This window comes from Lathamus discolor, chromosome 14 (assembly GCF_037157495.1).
Source record: "Lathamus discolor isolate bLatDis1 chromosome 14, bLatDis1.hap1, whole genome shotgun sequence".
Classification (NCBI taxonomy): Eukaryota; Metazoa; Chordata; class Aves; order Psittaciformes; family Psittacidae; genus Lathamus; species Lathamus discolor.
The window spans coordinates 8,279,823-8,299,407 of record NC_088897.1 but is presented as its reverse complement, the minus strand read 5'-3'; the positions used below and the strand labels follow the sequence as shown (position 1 = coordinate 8,299,407).

Below are 19,585 nucleotides of genomic sequence, written 5' to 3'. Positions count from 1 at the left end.
ATGTGCAAAGTCGAAATAAATTCACTCTACAATGCTTTACAATAAGGTCACCTCTGATGTAAGGCTAGTATTTAATGGCCACCAGCTTCATTATAAATCTGTTTTCATGAGCATCTGCTCTGCTGAAATTGTGAGTCTTGGGAGAGGTGGAAAGATTGATTTAAAAGAGACCTGTGAGGTTAGCATGTGGGAAAGAGAAGGGAGCAAATGTGTCATGTCGAACCATGACATTTCAGGTGATCTACACATCACTGCCCGGCTTTTGGACCTCAGCCCCTGCTCTAAGTAGCTATTTAAGAACTTGGAATTGACAGCCGGAGCAGGAGCCAAGACCTGCTGCAGGCTGGGCAGCATCTTCCCTTCCCAGGTGAGCTGGCTCCAAAGGAGACACAATATGCTGCAAGGAAACCTGTCTGTTCCCTTGTTACTTCCAGCTGCACATGGACCCAGGCAGATGCTGTTCCTTGCTAGGGAATGCATCAGATGGCGATTTGGAGCTACACTTGTTCTTAGCTAGAACATTACAAGAAGTATTAATTTAAATTTTCAGTCATGAATTTCATTCCCTGCTAATGCTGAGAACATACTGGTTTTGGCATGGATAGGTTAACTAAGAAGAGAAAGCATTTGCCACCTTTACTTCTATCTGTAGAAATGAAATGGAGCAGTTAACCAACATGCATTGCCTAGAAAATATGCTCCCTACTATGTTCACGTAAAATAGAACATCTGAAATAGTCACTTTTTATTAGTGCTTCTTAACTGTTGAATAAAATGGAACATTGAGATAAGGGAACACAGGCACGTTCCAGGCATAATACATTCTGAACATGCGGCTCTCATCTAAAGAATCCAACACTTAAATATGTCAATATCATATTATTAGTCTGTTACTGTGTTTGCTGTTCTGAAAGCAATGAAGTGAACATGACTTAGAATTTCAAAAAACTTAAATAGAAAATCTATATAATTATTGAAGCAATACAAACCAGGAAAATCGTAATGGCTTCCAAACTAGAGTGCATCTGACAGTCCCCATTTCTTAGCTCTCTGAGTCTTGTACAGTTTCGTGTAAGTAAGTCTGCTATTTTGAGAAACATTAGCTCTTGTCTCTCCCTTTTACAGTCTGCTAAATAGGCTGTATATCTTCTAACCTTGCAGAAGACAAAATGCACTCCTTCACCACAGCCTACACAGTGCTAGATCATTTCAACCTTTTTGAGTAAATGACACACAACTCTATAACTGCGTGATTAGGACCATAGATTACCAGATTACAGCTATAAATCTTCACCATAGCTACCCCTCACTTGGCAGAAATAGTGAAGTTTCATCATTTATTCTCATGTAGAAAACATGCTGTGAAGTGCAACCTCAAAGGTCACTGGGATGGCATTTCCTTTTGTGGTCCTTACTAAACTCACAGCTAATGTAGCAATTACACAGCCCAATTACCTCCATGTTGGCTTCAGAGAATTTCTTGTCCAAAGTCTGGACAATTGGATTCCACTCCCTTCAGTTAATAAGTGAGGTAGAGTAAGCTATTCATACAATTGTCAGACATTTCTGAAACAGGCTATTTGAGCAATAAGGGCCCATATGAATGAGGAAGTTGTGCCAACAGAACTTGAATGGGGTATTTAAGTAGCACTAAAAGGATGCGTGCAAAAAAGGTGCATGGGCACTCTTATTTCAGTACTAGTTTTATCTAAATTAACCTGTTCCCATTCCACCTAAATCCTACTTAAATGGAAAACGTTGTCCAGCTTTTTATATGCATGAGATTTGCATGTATATACATCTATAAAAATACAAATTACTATTTCCGATGCATTTCCTCAGCTTGTGAGCTATAGTCACATACTCAGCATTTATTTAAAGATAGACTTTGGAGACATTGTACAAACTAATACATTTCCTTTGTTACCTAACAAAGGGGGGTTTGACAAGCTGCATAGCTTTCATTATAACCACATTTATATTATAGCTGCTAACTTGTGAGTTGCACCACTTAGGAAAGCTAGAAAAGGAACTGGTATAATCTACTTATTTGGCAACAGTCCAGCACTGATACATGCTCTTCAAATCACAACATGTTAGACTGAAATGAAGCCAAATTTTTAGAAAGGAGAAAAGCTAAACTGTAATATGTTAGAAGGGGCTGTATCGCTATTACAAGTTCCAGCTCTTTGTTCAGTTAAAAAAAAGAAGATAGATACATTTTGATACTAAGCATATGGGTGTTATTATCCCTTTTCCCTGCTCTCCATTTTGCTTTCCTTGGAGGAAATTAACTGGTAGAGCTGCTTTCAAGAGGTTGAACTATAGGTACCTGACATGTACCTGCCAGGAGCTGAGCAGAGTAAAATGGCATTTAACAGTGGTCCCTGTCTGCCTGCCCCTGGAAAGGTTTGCTTCCAAACCAGGAGGATTTTGTCTGGTTTGTTTTGTCTTTGCAGCTCACTTTCCTGTTTATTTCATTTATACCCCATTGGCATTTAAAATGATGCCTGCTGGCTTTAGATGTATTTCAGCTCTCACCAAAAATACTCTAGGTCATTTCTCCTTTTCTAAAGTAGACAAAAGGAAATCACTAATTTATGGGTAGCCCTGCATTCCATCTTGTTTCTGTTTGTACACTCATGTGCAGCTATTACCAACAGTAATGGTGAGCTTGGATCTTATTTAGCATTGTCTTTAGGTTCCCAAATGTTTGAAGAGACATACAGGTATCTCTTTTTTGTACAAGAGACTCGCACCACCTATGTCCAAAATATCCTAAATGTAGGAACCTTTCAGGCATGCTACAAATATTTGCAAGAGAAGAATGCTGGAATGTACTAAGTGTAGGCTAGCCAGTGCAGTAGGACAAGAGACGGTGGTTTTGAAGACACGTGGCTGTGTTACTGGTGGGAAGGTTTTCTCACTGCTGCTCAGACATTAGCCATATTTCTGGCTTTGTGTTGGAGTATCTGTGGCTTTGGACCAGCATCTGCTTTCTTATTTTTAAACTGTATAAGTAAAATCACATAAACAGAAGGAAAAGCTTAAGAGGAGCTAATAAAATTATTAGATTAATACAATGTATAAACCTGAGAGGAAGTGTGTTATTCAGAGTCAACTGCATAAGCAGAGCTGCCAGCTTTAGGGGGGGAGGTAGTGAATTATACGTGAGAAGAAACTTCTTGATGAGATGAGTGAGAATTACTTTAGTAGTTTAAGCCCTGTCAATGAAAATGTTCCAAGAAAAGACTGTAATAATCTGTAAGAGGTTTGGAATAATACTCTTGCTTGCCTACAGTTCACCCCTCATTCTAATGATTGTCTGATATGTCCCACAATCCTGCAACTAATCCATCACTGTCACAAGTACCAGGAATATAATATACTCCTAAAATAAGCAAATTAAACTTCTAAGACAAACTAATCTTCTTACAGCAGGTAATTTCAGGATGATAATTCATGCACACAGCATATTTTATTACTGGTGATCAGTATTACTACTATGCATCATCCAAACATATTAACAAATACAGTAAAATAAACCAGCTTTTTTTCTTGTCTCTAATACCTGGGGTTCGTCTCTGGATTTCCATCCATTTCAGTATTAATATGGAATGATAAACGTAAACTTAGCCAAGTTTTCACATTCCTGCCTCACAAGACAGAAAACTATTCAATTATTGTGTTTCATACATTGAAACCTCCACCAGTGTCACCAGAAGAAGTGGGAATGGAAATGGCCATTTTTTGTGCATGGTATTGAAGAGAATTGTACATTGGTGCCCTCTACACACACTCTGCAGAACTGCATTACTTTGGATTGGTTTGAAATAACCTTGAAAACAGTATGTGATAGATTTAAATAATTAAGCAGTATTTCAGGAGCTAGATGAATGAACCATTGCAATAACAGAGTTATATTTTATTAGATTTTAAAATAGCAGAAGATGCTATTTTCCCTGAGTTTGATTCAGTTTCCCTGCTATTGATTCAGTATTGCCACCAATGATTTACAACTTTTTCTCCAAAACTCCCTGTTTTGTCCAAAAAGAAGTGTCCTCCTTTCTAATAATATCTTATTCCTGTTAATTATAGTTACTTTATTTAGAAAATGATGAATTCAGGAATCTACTTAAAAAAATAAGTAAACTGTATTTTTTTTAAGCCATGGGCATATACAGGGAGCAGAAGCACGGTGCAGAGGTCCTGTTTTGACTAGGAAACCTTTCAGAGCAGAAACTACCATCTGGTTGTAAGACACCAGTGAAGTAAATAGGATGAGGGTGAGACTGTAAGTGTTTGGGAGGGCAGATTATTAGTAGAAATAAAAAGTGACTTACAGTTGAGCCAATGCACGTGGACTGGGCTTCAAACTGCCTTGAAGTCAGCAGTAGCTGTGAGTTAGTGGTGAGAACACAGGTGACGAGGACCTAGCAATAACAAACACCATGTGTCAGATAATTAAACAACAAAAAAACCTTGTTTTTAACAAGACCCAAGAGCTGATGGGAATCCACTGATCGGTCAAGCCATGTTATAAAAAGCACTCCAGCTATCAATTTTAGTCGCAAGTCTCCTCTATCCTCTATATGTTTCATATTGTATAACAGCCCCAAATCTGCTGCCTGAGCCTTCTCATCATCTTGGATGACAGCAGGCTTGCACTACACACAATGGTAAGATGCTCTCAGTACTGTATCCTGACACTTTTAAAAGTGATGTTTGTTGTTGGAAAATCATGCAGAGGAGTAAGTGTTATATGAGGAGCCTAAATGGAGCCCCACTGTTTCTTTGTGTGCTTTCCCAGCTAACAGCACTGCTGACAGACAGCACTATTAAGCAGTCATTAGCACCATGGCTGAAAGCTTGGCTTCTGCTGATAATAACAGGCAATTCAATATTTTGAGCCTGTGTAAGAAAGAGGGCACCTAAATGAGAATAATGAGGTCATTCTGTGACATGCCTGAGGATAGGAAACCATGGGTAACTTTTTAGCCTGTTTGAGATGTGAATACATTATATTCAACTATGACAGATTATTACTAGCCTTCAAAAGCAAAGCATCTTCCATTAAGTCCCACCATACAACACAGCAGATACAATAATCAAAACACCAATGCCCCCATAAAACACAACCTTCAAAATAATTCTGTGTAAGACAATCAAAAAGAAAACATATGTATGGACAGATAATGTGAAGTAGAGCAAGGGCTTGAGATAGTGTCAGGAAAACAGCAAAATGTAATAGCAAAGTTTAAAAGGGTTCTATCATAAAAAGATTGTTTCCAATTCTGCACAATGTTTTCTTTGAGTGAATGAGATGCATGGACTATTTTGGCTTTGAAAAGGTGAACGAACTGAAACTTTAATTCCAGAGCTGCAGCTTGCTTGGAGCAATTCTGTTTCTCTTAAAACAGGCTCGCTTTCTGTTGCACACAGGCCCACCATTTCACAGCAGGTTTTGCACCACGGGGCTATTTCAAGATTCTTTATGTGATCGAGCAGTCTGGGTTTGAGTGGGGCTATGCTGTAGCTATTAGGCAGGACATTGTTCTGCTTCCTACCTGTATTAGCCTACGACCCGCCCAGGTCTATGGATTAATACGGTTCAGTTTATTGGTCAGATTTGCTGTTTAACACTCTCAAAGTTTACAACAGCAGTAGGAAAAGTCTTTCTTTTTTTCTGGTTGTTCTCCAAGGTTGCTTCCTATGTTTCTGATTACAGAAGGGGTGCTCTGGGAATGTTCCTGGGCATGCGAGAGTGTTACACAACTTTCAGGATGTGCTACTGAACAAAAGAAGCATGCTGGCCCTTAGCTTTCTTTTTCTGAGAAACTAAGTAACCTTTGCTAGATGAGGTGTTTGTGTGTCTAGTTTAGCTTCAACTTCGTTGTATTTTCATTTTGTGTTTAGTGGTGTCATATGTGTGTAGGTATGGGAGATCTGTGAAATACCACTTCTTCGTATTTAGCTTCAGTTTCTGTATGTTTGTTTAACTTTAGCTCTTAAACGCAGAAGCACAGCTGCTAGGAACTCAGTGCTCAGCTTTGGGAGCTTGCTCCTGCCCTGGACACCCGTAGCAGGTGCAGCTGGTTGAATACTAAGGGGTGTTGCCTGCACTGGGGAGGATCTTTCCTTTCACTGGCTTCTGCAGTGTCACCTTCACACACCATGAGCTTGGGGAGAGGATATAGGCACAGGATCCTTTCCTCGGGAACCCCTGAAAACTTACTTGTAGAGGCTTCAAGGAAAGGAGAGTGGTTGTGAGAGCAAGGGCAGGTAAAAACACTTTGCTCTCAGAGACCTCTGCTTCTGGCAGGTGGTTTCTCTTTGTGCCCATATGTGAGTTACCCTAGAGGGAAACCAACTGGCAAGTTTGCTTCTGTTCCAGTTTCTCTCCTTTTAATTTCCATTTTCTTGGTATTCTTGATTTTTCACAAAGGATTAACTTGGCAGTTCCATTTAGACTAGAAGAAAAGCTTTAATTCAAATTATTGAGGGACTTTACAGGCTGTGTTAAACTTTTTTACTTCATCTAGCCCTCAAGCTTATTAAAGATTTTTTGATTAAAGATTAATGAGTGATTGCTCTTTTTAGTGGATACCTTTAAGATTAAGCCTCTTCAGTATTGTAACTGGGAGTAAGATGCCCATGTCCTACCTGAGGTGATTACACATAGTGTTTGTTTTATAATCCTGGTGCTTCATTAGATGTTTGCTGGTTACGAATTATCTATCAGCTCAAACATAACTTAATTCTGATTACCTCTAATCTTGAATCACTAACAGTTCACCCTGAATTTGAACAAAAGACTATCCCAGAAGAACAGGAAGGTAGAAAAAGGGACTGTGTCATGGTATCTTTTTGGTACATAAAATAAGGCCTTTTAAAATACACCACAGATTTTTAAATGTTGCTAGGTCATTAGCAGAAAGGATAAAATGAAAAAAATGGGCAGAAACAGGCCCCAACAGCTGCACCTGGAAGATTTTGACTCATCTTTATCATAGTCATGATTTATACCTTGGGCAGGCTTGTTTTCAAAGCTGGAAAAGTGGTTCTGCTGTTCATTAAATTAATTGCATAAGCCATGATATTTAAATATAACGTGTATTCATTAAAGACTGTAAAATCTGTGACGTTCTATTAATACAGCTAATACAGACTGTCATTGCAGGAGGCAGGTCTGGCTTTCCAACATCAAGCGGCGGCTTAAGCTTTACTTGTATTTCAAACATATTTCTTCATTATGCACTGGATTAATCTGCTTCTGCATTTGGGTAGGAGGAGTAAGAGATGACTTGCTGGGAGAGATTTCCCAGTACTTTAACTCTGTTCCTTTATGTACTGAACCTTTAGATTTCTACAGCATGTCCTGTCATATTCATTGTGTGTTTCTAGAGCCCAAGCAGTCAAAATTAGGTCACACAGGAACATTACATCTTAATATTTTAGGTCTCAATCTTAGTTAATTTTTTTTTCTAATCCTTACATTTACAGGGAGAGTTAAAGCTGTACAGAAAGACTCCAATGCTAAATAAACGCGAACTAAAAAGAATTCAGATTGTACTGTTGTCCATCTCACAATTTTTGGGTCAAATACAGGTATTTTAAACGATTTGAGTTTTTGTCATCATGAGATCAGTGAGAAAGTGCAATTACCAGAATCTAATATGCAGAATCTTAAACTCCTTCTAAACTCCTTTTAAACTCTTTCATTGAATGATTTTATTTGGCAGAACAAAGTAATTGTTTGTCTCAAGTACAAAAACGCTATTGAGAAGAAAATCAAGCTGGTCTGGAATCTGCAAAATTAAGCATTATTCTCATCTGGATTCCATTATATCTGAATCATCTTAATTTTTAAATGGCTACGTAATTTGGATCACAACGATTCTGAAGTTCTGTAATGGGCAAGAATTCTCATGAAAATATCCCCATGCCAACTCACTACCATGTTATGACACTGCTGTCCATGAGAGGTAATTATGACAAGGAAGATAATCTACCAATCATGAGGGTTGCTTTGTTAAGCTATGACTTTTTCCACTGATTTTAATAGAACAGATTTGTCTTTCTAGAAGAATATTTTTGCAAAGGAATTAGGTGTCCAATAATAACTGGTGTGTTCTTTTTCTCCTCTAGTGTTCATAATGGCTTCTGGGCTTTTGGTTTACCCTTTTGGTTTCAACTCTGCTACTGTGAAGAGATTCTGTGAGAATTCAGACATCTACTATGCAGGAGACTGCCAGATTGGATGGGGGTATATGCTGGCAATTGTTGGGGTCATGTTGTCTGTCTTTTTACCATTCTTTGCAAAATATGCACCAAAAGAGCACATATCTCCAACTCCAATACCTACTATTTTATAGTATTTTATTACTGTTTAAGAACAGAACATTCCTGTCTACAGGCAATGGGCAGAAATTCTTAATAGCACTTCCATTTAGCTGTATTGCTAAAGAGAAAAAAAGGAGATGGGGAAGAGAAGGTCAGAATCACAAAGACCAAAAGTGCATTGATAGTCTTCCGTAAGTATGAGCAGCGAACACTCTGGAATTGAAGATTAATCAGCAGCCTTTATACTGCTCTAAACATATAGTGGCATAATGCCTTAGACAAAAACAATCTGTTTATCCTCAAAACATCTGTCTACCTCCCAGTTTCTTTTGTGTCTCAAACTTGTAAGTCTTTTAAAAGTTTCAGTTCACTTTTTATATATTATTGTCAAAAGTTTTATGAACCCAGTAATTTTAAAGTCAGTAATGATCTTATGTTACAATTATTTTGACTAGTGAAAAAGCACCTCCTAGTAGCCATGGGTCTAAAATTAAGCTGAATATCTAAAAGGAATTGTATACAAGAAAAAGGTTTCTTTTTAATCTATGTATATTACTAGAACCTGCATATTGCAAGTTGTCAGCACACTTTTTAATACTTATCTAATATTCAAGACTTAGTCATCTTCATGAAGACTTGCATAAAATTTAATTACATTTTTTCAGAGATAAAGAGAGAGATATCTGACTACTTCCAAAGGCTTCATGATGGTTTAGTAGTTTAACAATAGGGGGAAAAAAACTTGTTTTCTGCATTTCTTAAATTATCATTTAGGTGAACTTTACAAAATTATTTGAACTATTATAACTGGAGATTTGGGGTTTTGTTGTATGTTTCTTAAGGCTGAAAAGAAAAATCTGTTTATGAAAATGCCCGATGGCCCTTATATGTAATGAAATACAAGCCAGAATGAACTAGATTCTAATATTTCCGTTTCTGTTAAGAGCCCATTATTGTAAAAAATAACCCCAAAAGTGAAATGCTACTGAACACGATTAATAAGAATCTCATGCTGTGTCAGAACCTGTAAATGGCCATATTTCATGAGTTTGTATGTGAATTTTGTGAAGTCTGATTTTCACAATAGCACTGAATTCATTACTATCAAGCACTGAAATAAGTGCACTTGATTGCCTTAAGCAAAAAAAACATTGGGTTCTAATCTCACCCCACTGTTAGGTTTTTCATTTAAATTAAAATCGAATTCTATGTTCATCTTTATTTTCTATTATTTATTAATAAAAAAAGAAATAATCACATAGATTATATTTAATTCAGAGCTGTACTTCTTAGTTTTGTATTTTGGCACAAACCAAGTGATCAAATTTATTATTCTTCACTTAGCTGAGTCCAACTGATTCCTGAATTTATTTTTTTTCTGAATGAAAAGGGTACATGAAGGGACAGACAGAGACACATTGAGGATGTATTAGAAAACTCGAACAGAACAATCACTGTGTTTTAATAAATGTCACAGACTTCTGCAGCCTTGTTTACATTCCTCACCCTTCTAAGCTTCAACAGAACATTGCATTGTTTTCCAAAGCAATTGTCTGTTGTTACATTTTTATGCACTCTAAAAGCAAATCCTGTATGTAAAAGTAACAAGTTCCAATATTAATCTTTGAAAGTGAGATTTCAATGTGGAATTAAGTACACTGACAGAGAGAGCACAAGCTGTGTGGGTTTGCTTACAGTGACTAAGGAATTAGATCTTCCACATAGTTAACAAAATAGGTTGAAGGAATGCCACTAAAGTAAGAAAAAATTTCAGTCACTTCTGTATAGTAGTGTACTTTTCAGTAATGGCTTTTCAGTAATGTTTTTTTTTTTTTTAAAGAATGGCTGAAATTGATAATGTTCATAAAAGAGTCAGAAAAGTGAGGAATAACGAACAACACGTAAAGAGAAAATAATCATCGTGAAGTAGATGGAGATGCAGGCTTTTCTTTCCTAACCAACCTGTGCCTTTACTGTAGAACCATTATACAAGACAGGATCAATATGGTTAAAAAAAACCCAACAATCAACCAACAACTGGAAAATGTTGAGTGATGTGTATAAACTGTATTATGTAGGGGGTTTCTGTTTTGTGTAATGTTTACGACTGTTCACTTACTGTTTCATTAGAAAAAGTGATTTGTTAGTGTAAAGTAGAAAATTTTTCTGCAAAGATCTAAACATGGAAAGTAAAATTATTTTAGATTTTTATTAACAGCCATAACATACCTAACAGACATAGATGACCTATTCCTGTCATATCTTTCACATGTGCAGAAGTGGAACCATCAATCAGACAACTGAAATCAGTAGGACTGCACCACTGATGCCACGCACAGATGCTTGCAGGACTACTCCCATAGCTGCAGCTTCCTTTGTAGTTTTAAATAACTGTTACAGCAGAGTCTTACAATTTACAACACTGCTGTACCAAATCCTTTACTTCTTAAAACTCAACTTCTTCTGTTGTGAACATCGTTCAGCTTTACATCCTGTAATATTCTGCATCTTTTATGAGTTAAGCTAATGCTTCCATTTGGAACTTTCTTTAATATTTTATAATATATAAAGGAAATCAAATATATGTATATGACCTCTACAACTGGATAGACAAAACTCCCCTTGAAACACCCACACTCAGAACCAGCTTAGCACAGAAGAGATGATAATACAAGTGATTCTTAAGCAGTTAGTAAAGCACATACTTTAAATCCTCAACTGGAACCTTGAGGGGGGTATTGCTAATCACACATATGCTAACACTGACAGATCACTTTTTTGAATAAAGACTGTCTGCGTGTTAAACTGTGTAAAAGCGTTTTTCTGTTAGAAGTCAAATGGTTTACTGGACCAGGTTCAAGTTTTATTCTAAGTACATAATTTTTTAAGTGTAACTAAAGGCTGTATTTTCCATTAATGTGTTTCTGCGTTGACTAGCTGGCTCCTTTTTAGAATATTAACTGTTTTCTGTATTTGACTTGTTGGATACAATATTTCAATTATTTTAAATGTGAAATTTCCAACTGCCAACACTGTATAATAAAATAAATTTAAAAAGATATCACACTGTTCAGTGTTTTCTTGACAACTCTTTTGTTTTACAATTCCTGATAGATCTGGTACAAAGCTTTTGAAGTAAGGGAACTAGCCAAGGGAAAAGGAAAAAGAAACAGCAGGAATAATGTATGAAAGTCAATGTTTGATGGCAAAGAAACATAAACATGCATATGGACTATCCTTCATGAAAGATGTTGCTATGGCAAAAGCAAGGAAGTTCTGTGTTCAAATAATTGTTTCTCCCCAACTTCCTGAGAGTCCTTGGGCAATCTTCCTACAGCTTCAGGGTCTGCTGCTGTTTTATACAGGTGTTATACTGATTATTTATTTAAGAAAACCCATGAATCAGATAACATATCAACAAGAACCATATGAATACCTAATATATACAGCTGCATCCTGTGAAGTCTTTCTGTATTATCTATTTATTTCTAGAAAAGCTTTTACACATGTTCTTGTAAGCCAACAAAGGAAAGGGAATCTGTTAGCTGGAACTGAAGTGGAATAAAGACTACCTTCTTACTTCCTACCAAAAAGCAGCTTTAATGCAACATGCAGAGTCAAAGAGAACTTTGCAAAGAATATCGTCAACATCTTGAAATAGATATTGAAGGAATTTCTAAATATTGAAGAAAATGAAAAGCAATGGCAATCTGAATTAGGGTTGATGATCTTTTTCGAAGCCACTTGCACTACAACAAAGCTTAAACATTTTAATTCAAAATTTCTCCAGTAAAATCTAATCTACTAGCTAACAAACCCCTGTTATTACATATTTAACTGGGAAAGATAAGCTATAAAAATGTAGTAGTGAAAACAAAACACTGTTACTAACCTTTTTGTTTGTAACTGTTACTAACATTTGGTTGATAACACAATATAGTGCTATTTAGAATTACTGAATCAGATTTTCAGTATTAGGGTTGGCAAATGCTTTAGGATATCCAGCCTTTACTGGTAATCATTAGTGAAAACTGGTTCTGGACAACCCTCCCAACTTCTAAATTTCATTCGCTGTTTTGACGTACATTGTCATCTCAACGTCTGCAATTTTAACAAATTCCTGGAAAGTGTTTTGTTCTTGAATAGTTGCTGGTCTTACAGAGACACACTTTAAAATGTTCTTTTTTGCGTCATAGTTCCCCATGCACCTGTGCACGTGGCCTCTAATTAGTCTCGGAAGCTCCCGGTCCTTCATCGAAAGCATAAGAAACAAATTTTAAAAATTATATCACCTAACAGAAAAGCTTTCAAAATGTCTGAAGCCTACATCACAGATGGAATTCAAATCAGTTTTTTGTTATCAACTGAAGCTGAACTGAAAGTCCCACATTTTTTGCTGCAACAGAGGTCTGAGGATGCCTGAATACTAGATTATTGCTCTAAATCAGACTGGGACAAGACGGTATAAGCATCCAGCTTCCCTTTTACATAGTAATTTTCTGTTTTATCAGAACAACCTATTATTAGCCTCATAAATTAGAGGTAGTAGTGTCTGTGTTACATACAGACACAGAATACTTACAATTTCATAAAATACACAAGGCAGACTCTCCTTCCCATCCCTCAAAAGGAAATTCTTAGCCCCATATGTTCCAGGTGTGACTGCAGAATCCAGGGTGCCTGCAGTATGCATCAAAAGATAAATCACGATGCAAACATCACAGCGGTACTAAGTATAATACACAAAGATACTATGACAGCATCTACACACCAAAGCACTAAGAGACAGAAAGTCAGAATCAGCTTTTTGGGAGAACTTGTGCTGACAGCTGTGGAAGTTCCAATATTATTATGTGCTTTACACAGTCTTTCGGCAGTACAGTTGCATGTATCTCTCTAAACTGTGCGACTAAATGTGGTTTTCAGAACTGTCACTGTAAACAGGTTATTCCCTCCTTAGGCAGAGCACAACAAAATTCTCTAAGTTTTTCATATGCAAATCAACTTTAAATATTTGCAACCTGGTCAAAATAACAGTTTTTTGGGATGCCATTACATTGTATATTCTTACCTTGATTTAGTAATTCCAGTCTTTCGTCATGTTCATTTCTCAGGTAACATCAATTAAAACCAAAATGAAACACACTGAAAGCCATCTGTGTTTAAAAGTGCTCCAGACAAGATCAATTGTATTAAAAATTACTGTAAAACGGTACCTCTCTACAGAAGGTTCCTATTAAATAGGAAAAATTATGGTAACACATTCTAAAAACAAGGAAAGAAAATGAACAGGACAGAAAGAGCTTAAATGTTGGGGAATGACCATTTTGTACCTATTTTAGCCACCTTTGATAGCTGAATGGATGTCCCAGCAGGACAATCAGAATGCTCAGGCCAGTATTTCGTGCATTTGAGTATTTCGCCTATTGTTTCTACAGTTGCTTAAATTTTCTCGTGGCTATTGTCAGTACCATTATTATCAGTTATAGCACAATCTTCCATGCTTACCTAAAACTTCAAATAGCAGTGCTGTTTTATAAGCATATTGACTCCAGTGCCTCATACTTTCAATGACTGCAGATATGATACGCAAAGAATTCTTTTTTTCTTTAATTTTTAATTGAGATGACAAAAATTCCTTTCAGAGGAAGATGACTCAGGTCAGAGATAAACACACAATTTTAAAAGACACATAGACATTTAGATATTATGTTAAAAATCCAGTATTTACATTAAAATTAGTCTACAAACAACTCCTTGTCAATTTATATGATCCCACTGAGGACTGTAGGCTACTATAGTATGAAAATCTCAGTTCTAAGTTTTCAGAAATGTAAGGGTTTTCTAAGCCAGCTAGGGCTGATGAAAGCCTCATCTTCCCTCAATTTCCTTTTTTTTACTGTTTCTTTCATTTTATTTTCCTATTAACTCCATAAGTTTACCTGACATTTGTCTTCTGGAACACAGTCAAATTTGTTTTCATTTATTTTATTTTGCTGGATATTGTAGGTGAATTTATATGCCAGACTATGGTCCTGCAGACTTCTTGAAACAGTGTTAGGTTTCATTGGCCATTGAGCTTTAGATGTTGATGTTTGGCCTGTTTCTGTTGTTTTCAGAAGTTGGGATGAATTACGGTTATTAGGGGGTTTTTGCTGCTGAATAGTTTTCATGCTATTTGAAAGGTTCTCAAACTTTTGAATAATTCCACTCTCAGGTCTTGAATCTTTCATGTTACTTAAAGGAGCATTTCTATTCCAGACTTTAGCACTGGGACTCTTCTCTTCTGCCCTGCAGCACAACATAATGTAGTTCAGTATCACAATATCTATTCTGAATACTCAGATATGTAATTAAAGTCTGATAAAACAACCTACATATTGTTGGTTTAGCTTTAGAAACATCTGTTAAATATTCAGACTCAAAGCACTAGAGGATACACTAAAATTTACTCATATACAGGGCAGCGATCACACCTGTGCTTAAATCCAGCTGAATTCAATAGGCCTGAAAAGCTTGCTCAGTTATTGTCCCACCTCTATAAAGGATCTTTCTAACCTAATACTGACTATTTTTCCGTAACTCTCAAAATAAGAAAGCTTTCTCTTGAGAGTGGTATTTCCAAATTTTTCTGTAACCATCACTGAAGAAACCATTTTAAAACAAACTCTAGTCCTGACCTTATTATTTCTAACACACTTTTTTATAAAGGCATTCTGAAGTTTCTTCCACCTCCATTCCATTTTGCCTTTAAAAGCATTTGTTTGAAACATTCATTTTCTTTTTGCCATTGAAAAGGAATAGGAGGAAACAAAGAGAAAAAGGACAATTATAACATCGCTGGAAGTTTTCCGGCCAACAATAATCATCTGAATCTGCAAGCTTTTCCTAGGTTTGTAAAAGCACAGTGTTCAAAATCATACCCAATTTTGATTAAATGTTTTGATATAAAATTGCCCTAATGTACACTGATAGAAACTTACTTGAATCTATTGGTAAAATTGGAAAGTGGGCAAAACTTTAAGGAAAGGGGAGTCTCAAAAAAAACCCAAAAAACATCTAAGACCAGCAAAATTCAATCAACTTTTATGGTAAGACTGAATTTTAGGCCTGACAACAAGGCTAGATATTGGGTCGAATTAACAGACCTCATTAGGTACACTGGAAAGATACTGGATTGCTGTGGGTTTTCACTTGTAAGCACAATGTAATTATTTAGGACTATAGTGATGATCTGAGCATTGAAAGGGTCTCTGAATGCTACAATAATGTGGAAAAATCTAAGATATATTTTCACATGAGAAAATTTTTGTTAAGGAAGGAGAATAAAAATTCAAGATGCCACCAACCTGCAGGCATACAAGTTTTTTCCAGCATTTGCTAAATAAGACTTTGATGCATTTGGTGGTTTCATAAGGGAAGGAGCCATCGCATGTTCTGTTTGGCTTTCAAAGATAAATTTAAAGTATCAGTGACACAGTAGCAGCTTTATTGTAAGAGACACATGGATGATAGTTTTTGAAACAATTAGTACCCAAATACAAATTAACATACAACAAATATCATACTTTTACATACCCATTGTTTGCTGCTTTCTGTAATTCAGCCACCTCTGGGTTTGCAGATCCCCAGCCTAATTATGAAAAGGCAAAGGACTGAATATGGGTACAAACTGAAAAGACTGGAAAAGTAACATATCTACTTAGGGCTCTTACTCTTCATCTGCTTAATGTTCCACAAATTGTCTCACAAAGGAAGGGGAAGCGGAAAAAAAGGGTGAGGGAATGTGATCCTTTGATATCTGTAATTATAAGGCAACTTCTAACACGTAGGTTGCTTCTCCAGACAATGGTTAAGTTACAGACTTTAGACTTATTAGCACAGACTCCTACTTTATTATAAATAAACTTGTTTATTTTCTTATATACAAAACATAATTAAAGTACTAAAGGAAGAATTCTGCATCATTCTTCCCAAGCACAATTTGAAGAACCAGTTCTCATCTATATTACAAGAAAGACATCTTATAAATGTTTCTTCTTGTAACACAGGACTTGAATGTTGATTGAAATCAACTGAAAACAAAAGGTCAGAGTTTCAAGAGACTCTATTTAAATGCCAGTGCTACTTCATTCTCTAGCAGACAAAGAGTCAAACTCCCTCTAGGCACAAAGTATAAAAAGCTCAATTGTATAGAGGAGAAAGAAATTTCCTGGAGGACATTTTTTACATAATGAACTTTTCAGAGAAAACATAATGGATGCATATAGTTCTTGACAAAGACAATGTCTAATTTAATAAAATACAATCATAAAGTTAAGCTCTACTTGGATGTAGAGCCAATTAGAAAAGAAAAAGAAGATATCTTATTTACCAAATGATGTGGGAGAAAAGTCATAAGTACAAGTTTCAGAACTGGTTCCTGGCTCATTTTTAAGTGGATTTGAAGTCAGGGGCTGCCTATTTCGTTTTTTCTGATTGAACAGAGGTACAGGCAGATAACCTAAAATTAAAATTCAAATAATAATATACCAATAGCAAAAGGAGACACAATCTACATTTAAAAATATGTAAATAAAATTACTTATTTTAAATCCCCCATAGGAATTTATTTCATTAACACATAACAGACCAGCCACTGTCTCACAGAATTTATATTCCCAACCTTCTGTCCTGCAAATAATCCCATGAACAGAACATTTCCCTCTGACCAGTGCTCTGACCCCATTCAACATCTTGCCCTATGCTGCAATAAAACAGATAAACCATGCAAGTCCACTTGGGCAGTGGGGCTCTAGGGCTGAATACTGTATAGTCTTGATGAATATTGCATGTGTGCATAACACGCATGTATATATGTTTATATATAAGCCTAATGAGGCATGAATGGTAAAGCACAAAAGAATGCTTGGTACCTGCTGTGCTGCGCGTTGGAGCATCAGCTAGACTCCTTTTCATTTCTTTTCTCTGTCTTAACAGGCAACAGTGTATTGATTACTCCAAATTTGCTGTATGGAAGTTAGAGAAGCAAAGTAAACTAATTCATGTTGTAATATCCAGATTTTACATGGTTTGATGTCAGTTTAACAGTCTGTACACCCAGTTGTACTGGATTTAGAAGATCCAGGGGTACACAAATAACATGCAATATGCTCTTCACAGATTAAAGGCCCAAATAATTATGTTTCTGAAGTCAAAGTTGCATTCTGTCCTTTAAATGCTGTAAAAATACTGAATTCACTTCTGAATTTAGATGTACATATACATTCAAGTACAAGGAATGCTTTTTAACTCCTGAAAAGAGAACACTAATAGAAAATCCATACTTCTGCCTCGCTGCAAAGTGTGACAGCAAGGTATACGGCTTTGGTATACGGAATAAAAGCTGATTTAACTATTCTGCAAAAAATTAGTGTCGCACTTCAATAAACTTCTTTTCTGTACTTTATGGTACAGACCTAAAACCCTGAGCCAATTTTGTTACACATAAAATACTTCACAAGTCAAAAAACATGATTATCAGCCAAATATTATGAACATAGCATACCAGAGGCAGTTTGAAGTATTTGTTTTCTGATTAATCTATTTCTATAGTAAATGTCTTACTGTGTACATCAAGGACACTACACAGGCTGTTGGGTTGCTTTAGTTGCTATTCTATCAAAGTTAAGTTACTGGCTTATATTGCCTCTAGCATCGTATGAATAACACCTCATACTTCTGTGTATAAGTAAGACATCATCTCTACATTTATTCTGATCTGGCAGTTAATCATATGCAGCTGTTAAAGATGTTGGTAAGAATGAAGCACAATTATCTGCTACAGCTAGACTAATGGGGCAATTTACACTTCTTTTCCTGTTAGGGTTTGGAAATGCACCGTATTCGTAATTGACTTGCGTCAATTACATGTGTGACAACATCAGAGCGGCTTCTAGTGAGCTGTTTGCTTTATACTGCTAGCACTGTGCAGCCTAATGGCCACCAGCAAGTAAAACAAAGCCCCATAAACCCGACCTTTCAGCTCACGAAGCCCGACCTGGTTTTGCACAGGGTTTTGGACTGCATCACTTTGCTTTCTGTCCTCTCTTCAAGAGAAGCAGCCAAAACCCAAGAGCTAGAACTATAGAAAACGGTTACCTCAGGACGGAGAGCAGGAAACACCAGGCTGAGCGCCCGCAGCAGCACCGGCCCCGGGGTCAAGGAGCCTGAACCCCCGCTGCAGCCCGAAGGATGCGCCTGAGGTGAAGCCCGCCAAAAATAACGGACGGGACAACCGCGTCCTCGCGCCTGAGAGAGAAAAGGGGGGGAAGGCGCTGACAGACCGCGCTCCGCTGTGCTGGTGATGGTGATAGTGATAGTGATAGTGATTAGTGATAGTGATAGTGATAGTGATTAGTGATTAGTGATAGTGATTAGTGATAGTGATAGTGATAGTGATTAGTGATTAGTGATAGTGATAGTGATTAGTGATAGTGATAGTGATTAGTGATTAGTGATAGTGATTAGTGATAGTGATAGTGATTAGTGATAGTGATAGTGATTAGTGATTAGTGATAGTGATTAGTGATAGTGATAGTGATTAGTGATAGTGATTAGTGATAGTGATAGTGATTAGTGATTAGTGATAGTGATTAGTGATTAGTGATAGTGATTAGTGATAGTGATTAGTGATAGTGATAGTGATTAGTGATTAGTGATAGTGATTAGTGATAGTGATAGTGATTAGTGATTAGTGATAGTGATTAGTGATAGTGATAGTGATTAGTGATAGTGATTAGTGATAGTGATAGTGATTAGTGATAGTGATAGTGATTAGTGATTAGTGATAGTGATTAGTGATAGTGATAGTGATTAGTGGTAGTGATAGTGATAGTGATTAGTGATAGTGATTAGTGATAGTGATAGTGATAGTGATTAGTGGTAGTGATAGTGATAGTGATTAGTGATAGTGATAGTGATTAGTGATAGTGAGTGATTAGTGATAGTGATTAGTGATAGTGATAGTGATTAGTGATAGTGATAGTGATTAGTGATAGTGATTAGTGATAGTGATAGTGATTAGTGATAGTGATAGTGATTAGTGATAGTGATAGTGATAGTGATAGTGATTAGTGATAGTGATTAGTGATAGTGATAGTGATTAGTGATAGTGATTAGTGATAGTGATAGTGATTAGTGATAGTGATAGTGATAGTGATAGTGATAGTGATAGTGATAGTGATTAGTGATTAGTGATAGT

General features: G+C 36.4%; 2 protein-coding genes across 2 annotated transcripts in view; one reads left to right on the top strand and one right to left on the bottom strand.

Annotated features, from left to right (window-relative positions):
- The window catches only part of LHFPL7 (LHFPL tetraspan subfamily member 7), a 62,419-nt gene extending 51,017 nt beyond the window's left edge, over positions 1-11,402 (top strand). Inside the window, exon 3 of the mRNA XM_065694640.1 lies at positions 8,149-11,402. Coding sequence (XP_065550712.1) covers positions 8,149-8,375 — 227 coding nt within the window. The 3' untranslated portion in view covers positions 8,376-11,402. The remainder of the gene's footprint in view (positions 1-8,148) is intronic.
- A 731-nt stretch (positions 11,403-12,133) lies between these two features.
- On the bottom strand, positions 12,134-18,604 carry SPATA22 (spermatogenesis associated 22). Its single transcript, XM_065694641.1, has 9 exons — positions 18,484-18,604; positions 17,259-17,351; positions 16,718-16,846; positions 15,922-15,976; positions 15,693-15,788; positions 14,286-14,634; positions 13,852-13,981; positions 12,926-13,023; positions 12,134-12,592 (listed from the first exon to the last, which is right to left on the bottom strand). The coding sequence occupies exons 2-9, from the start codon at positions 17,299-17,301 to the stop codon at positions 12,401-12,403; spliced, it is 1,092 nt and encodes a 363-aa protein (XP_065550713.1). The 5' UTR covers positions 17,302-17,351; positions 18,484-18,604; the 3' UTR covers positions 12,134-12,400.
- Positions 18,605-19,585: the final 981 nt, after the last annotated feature.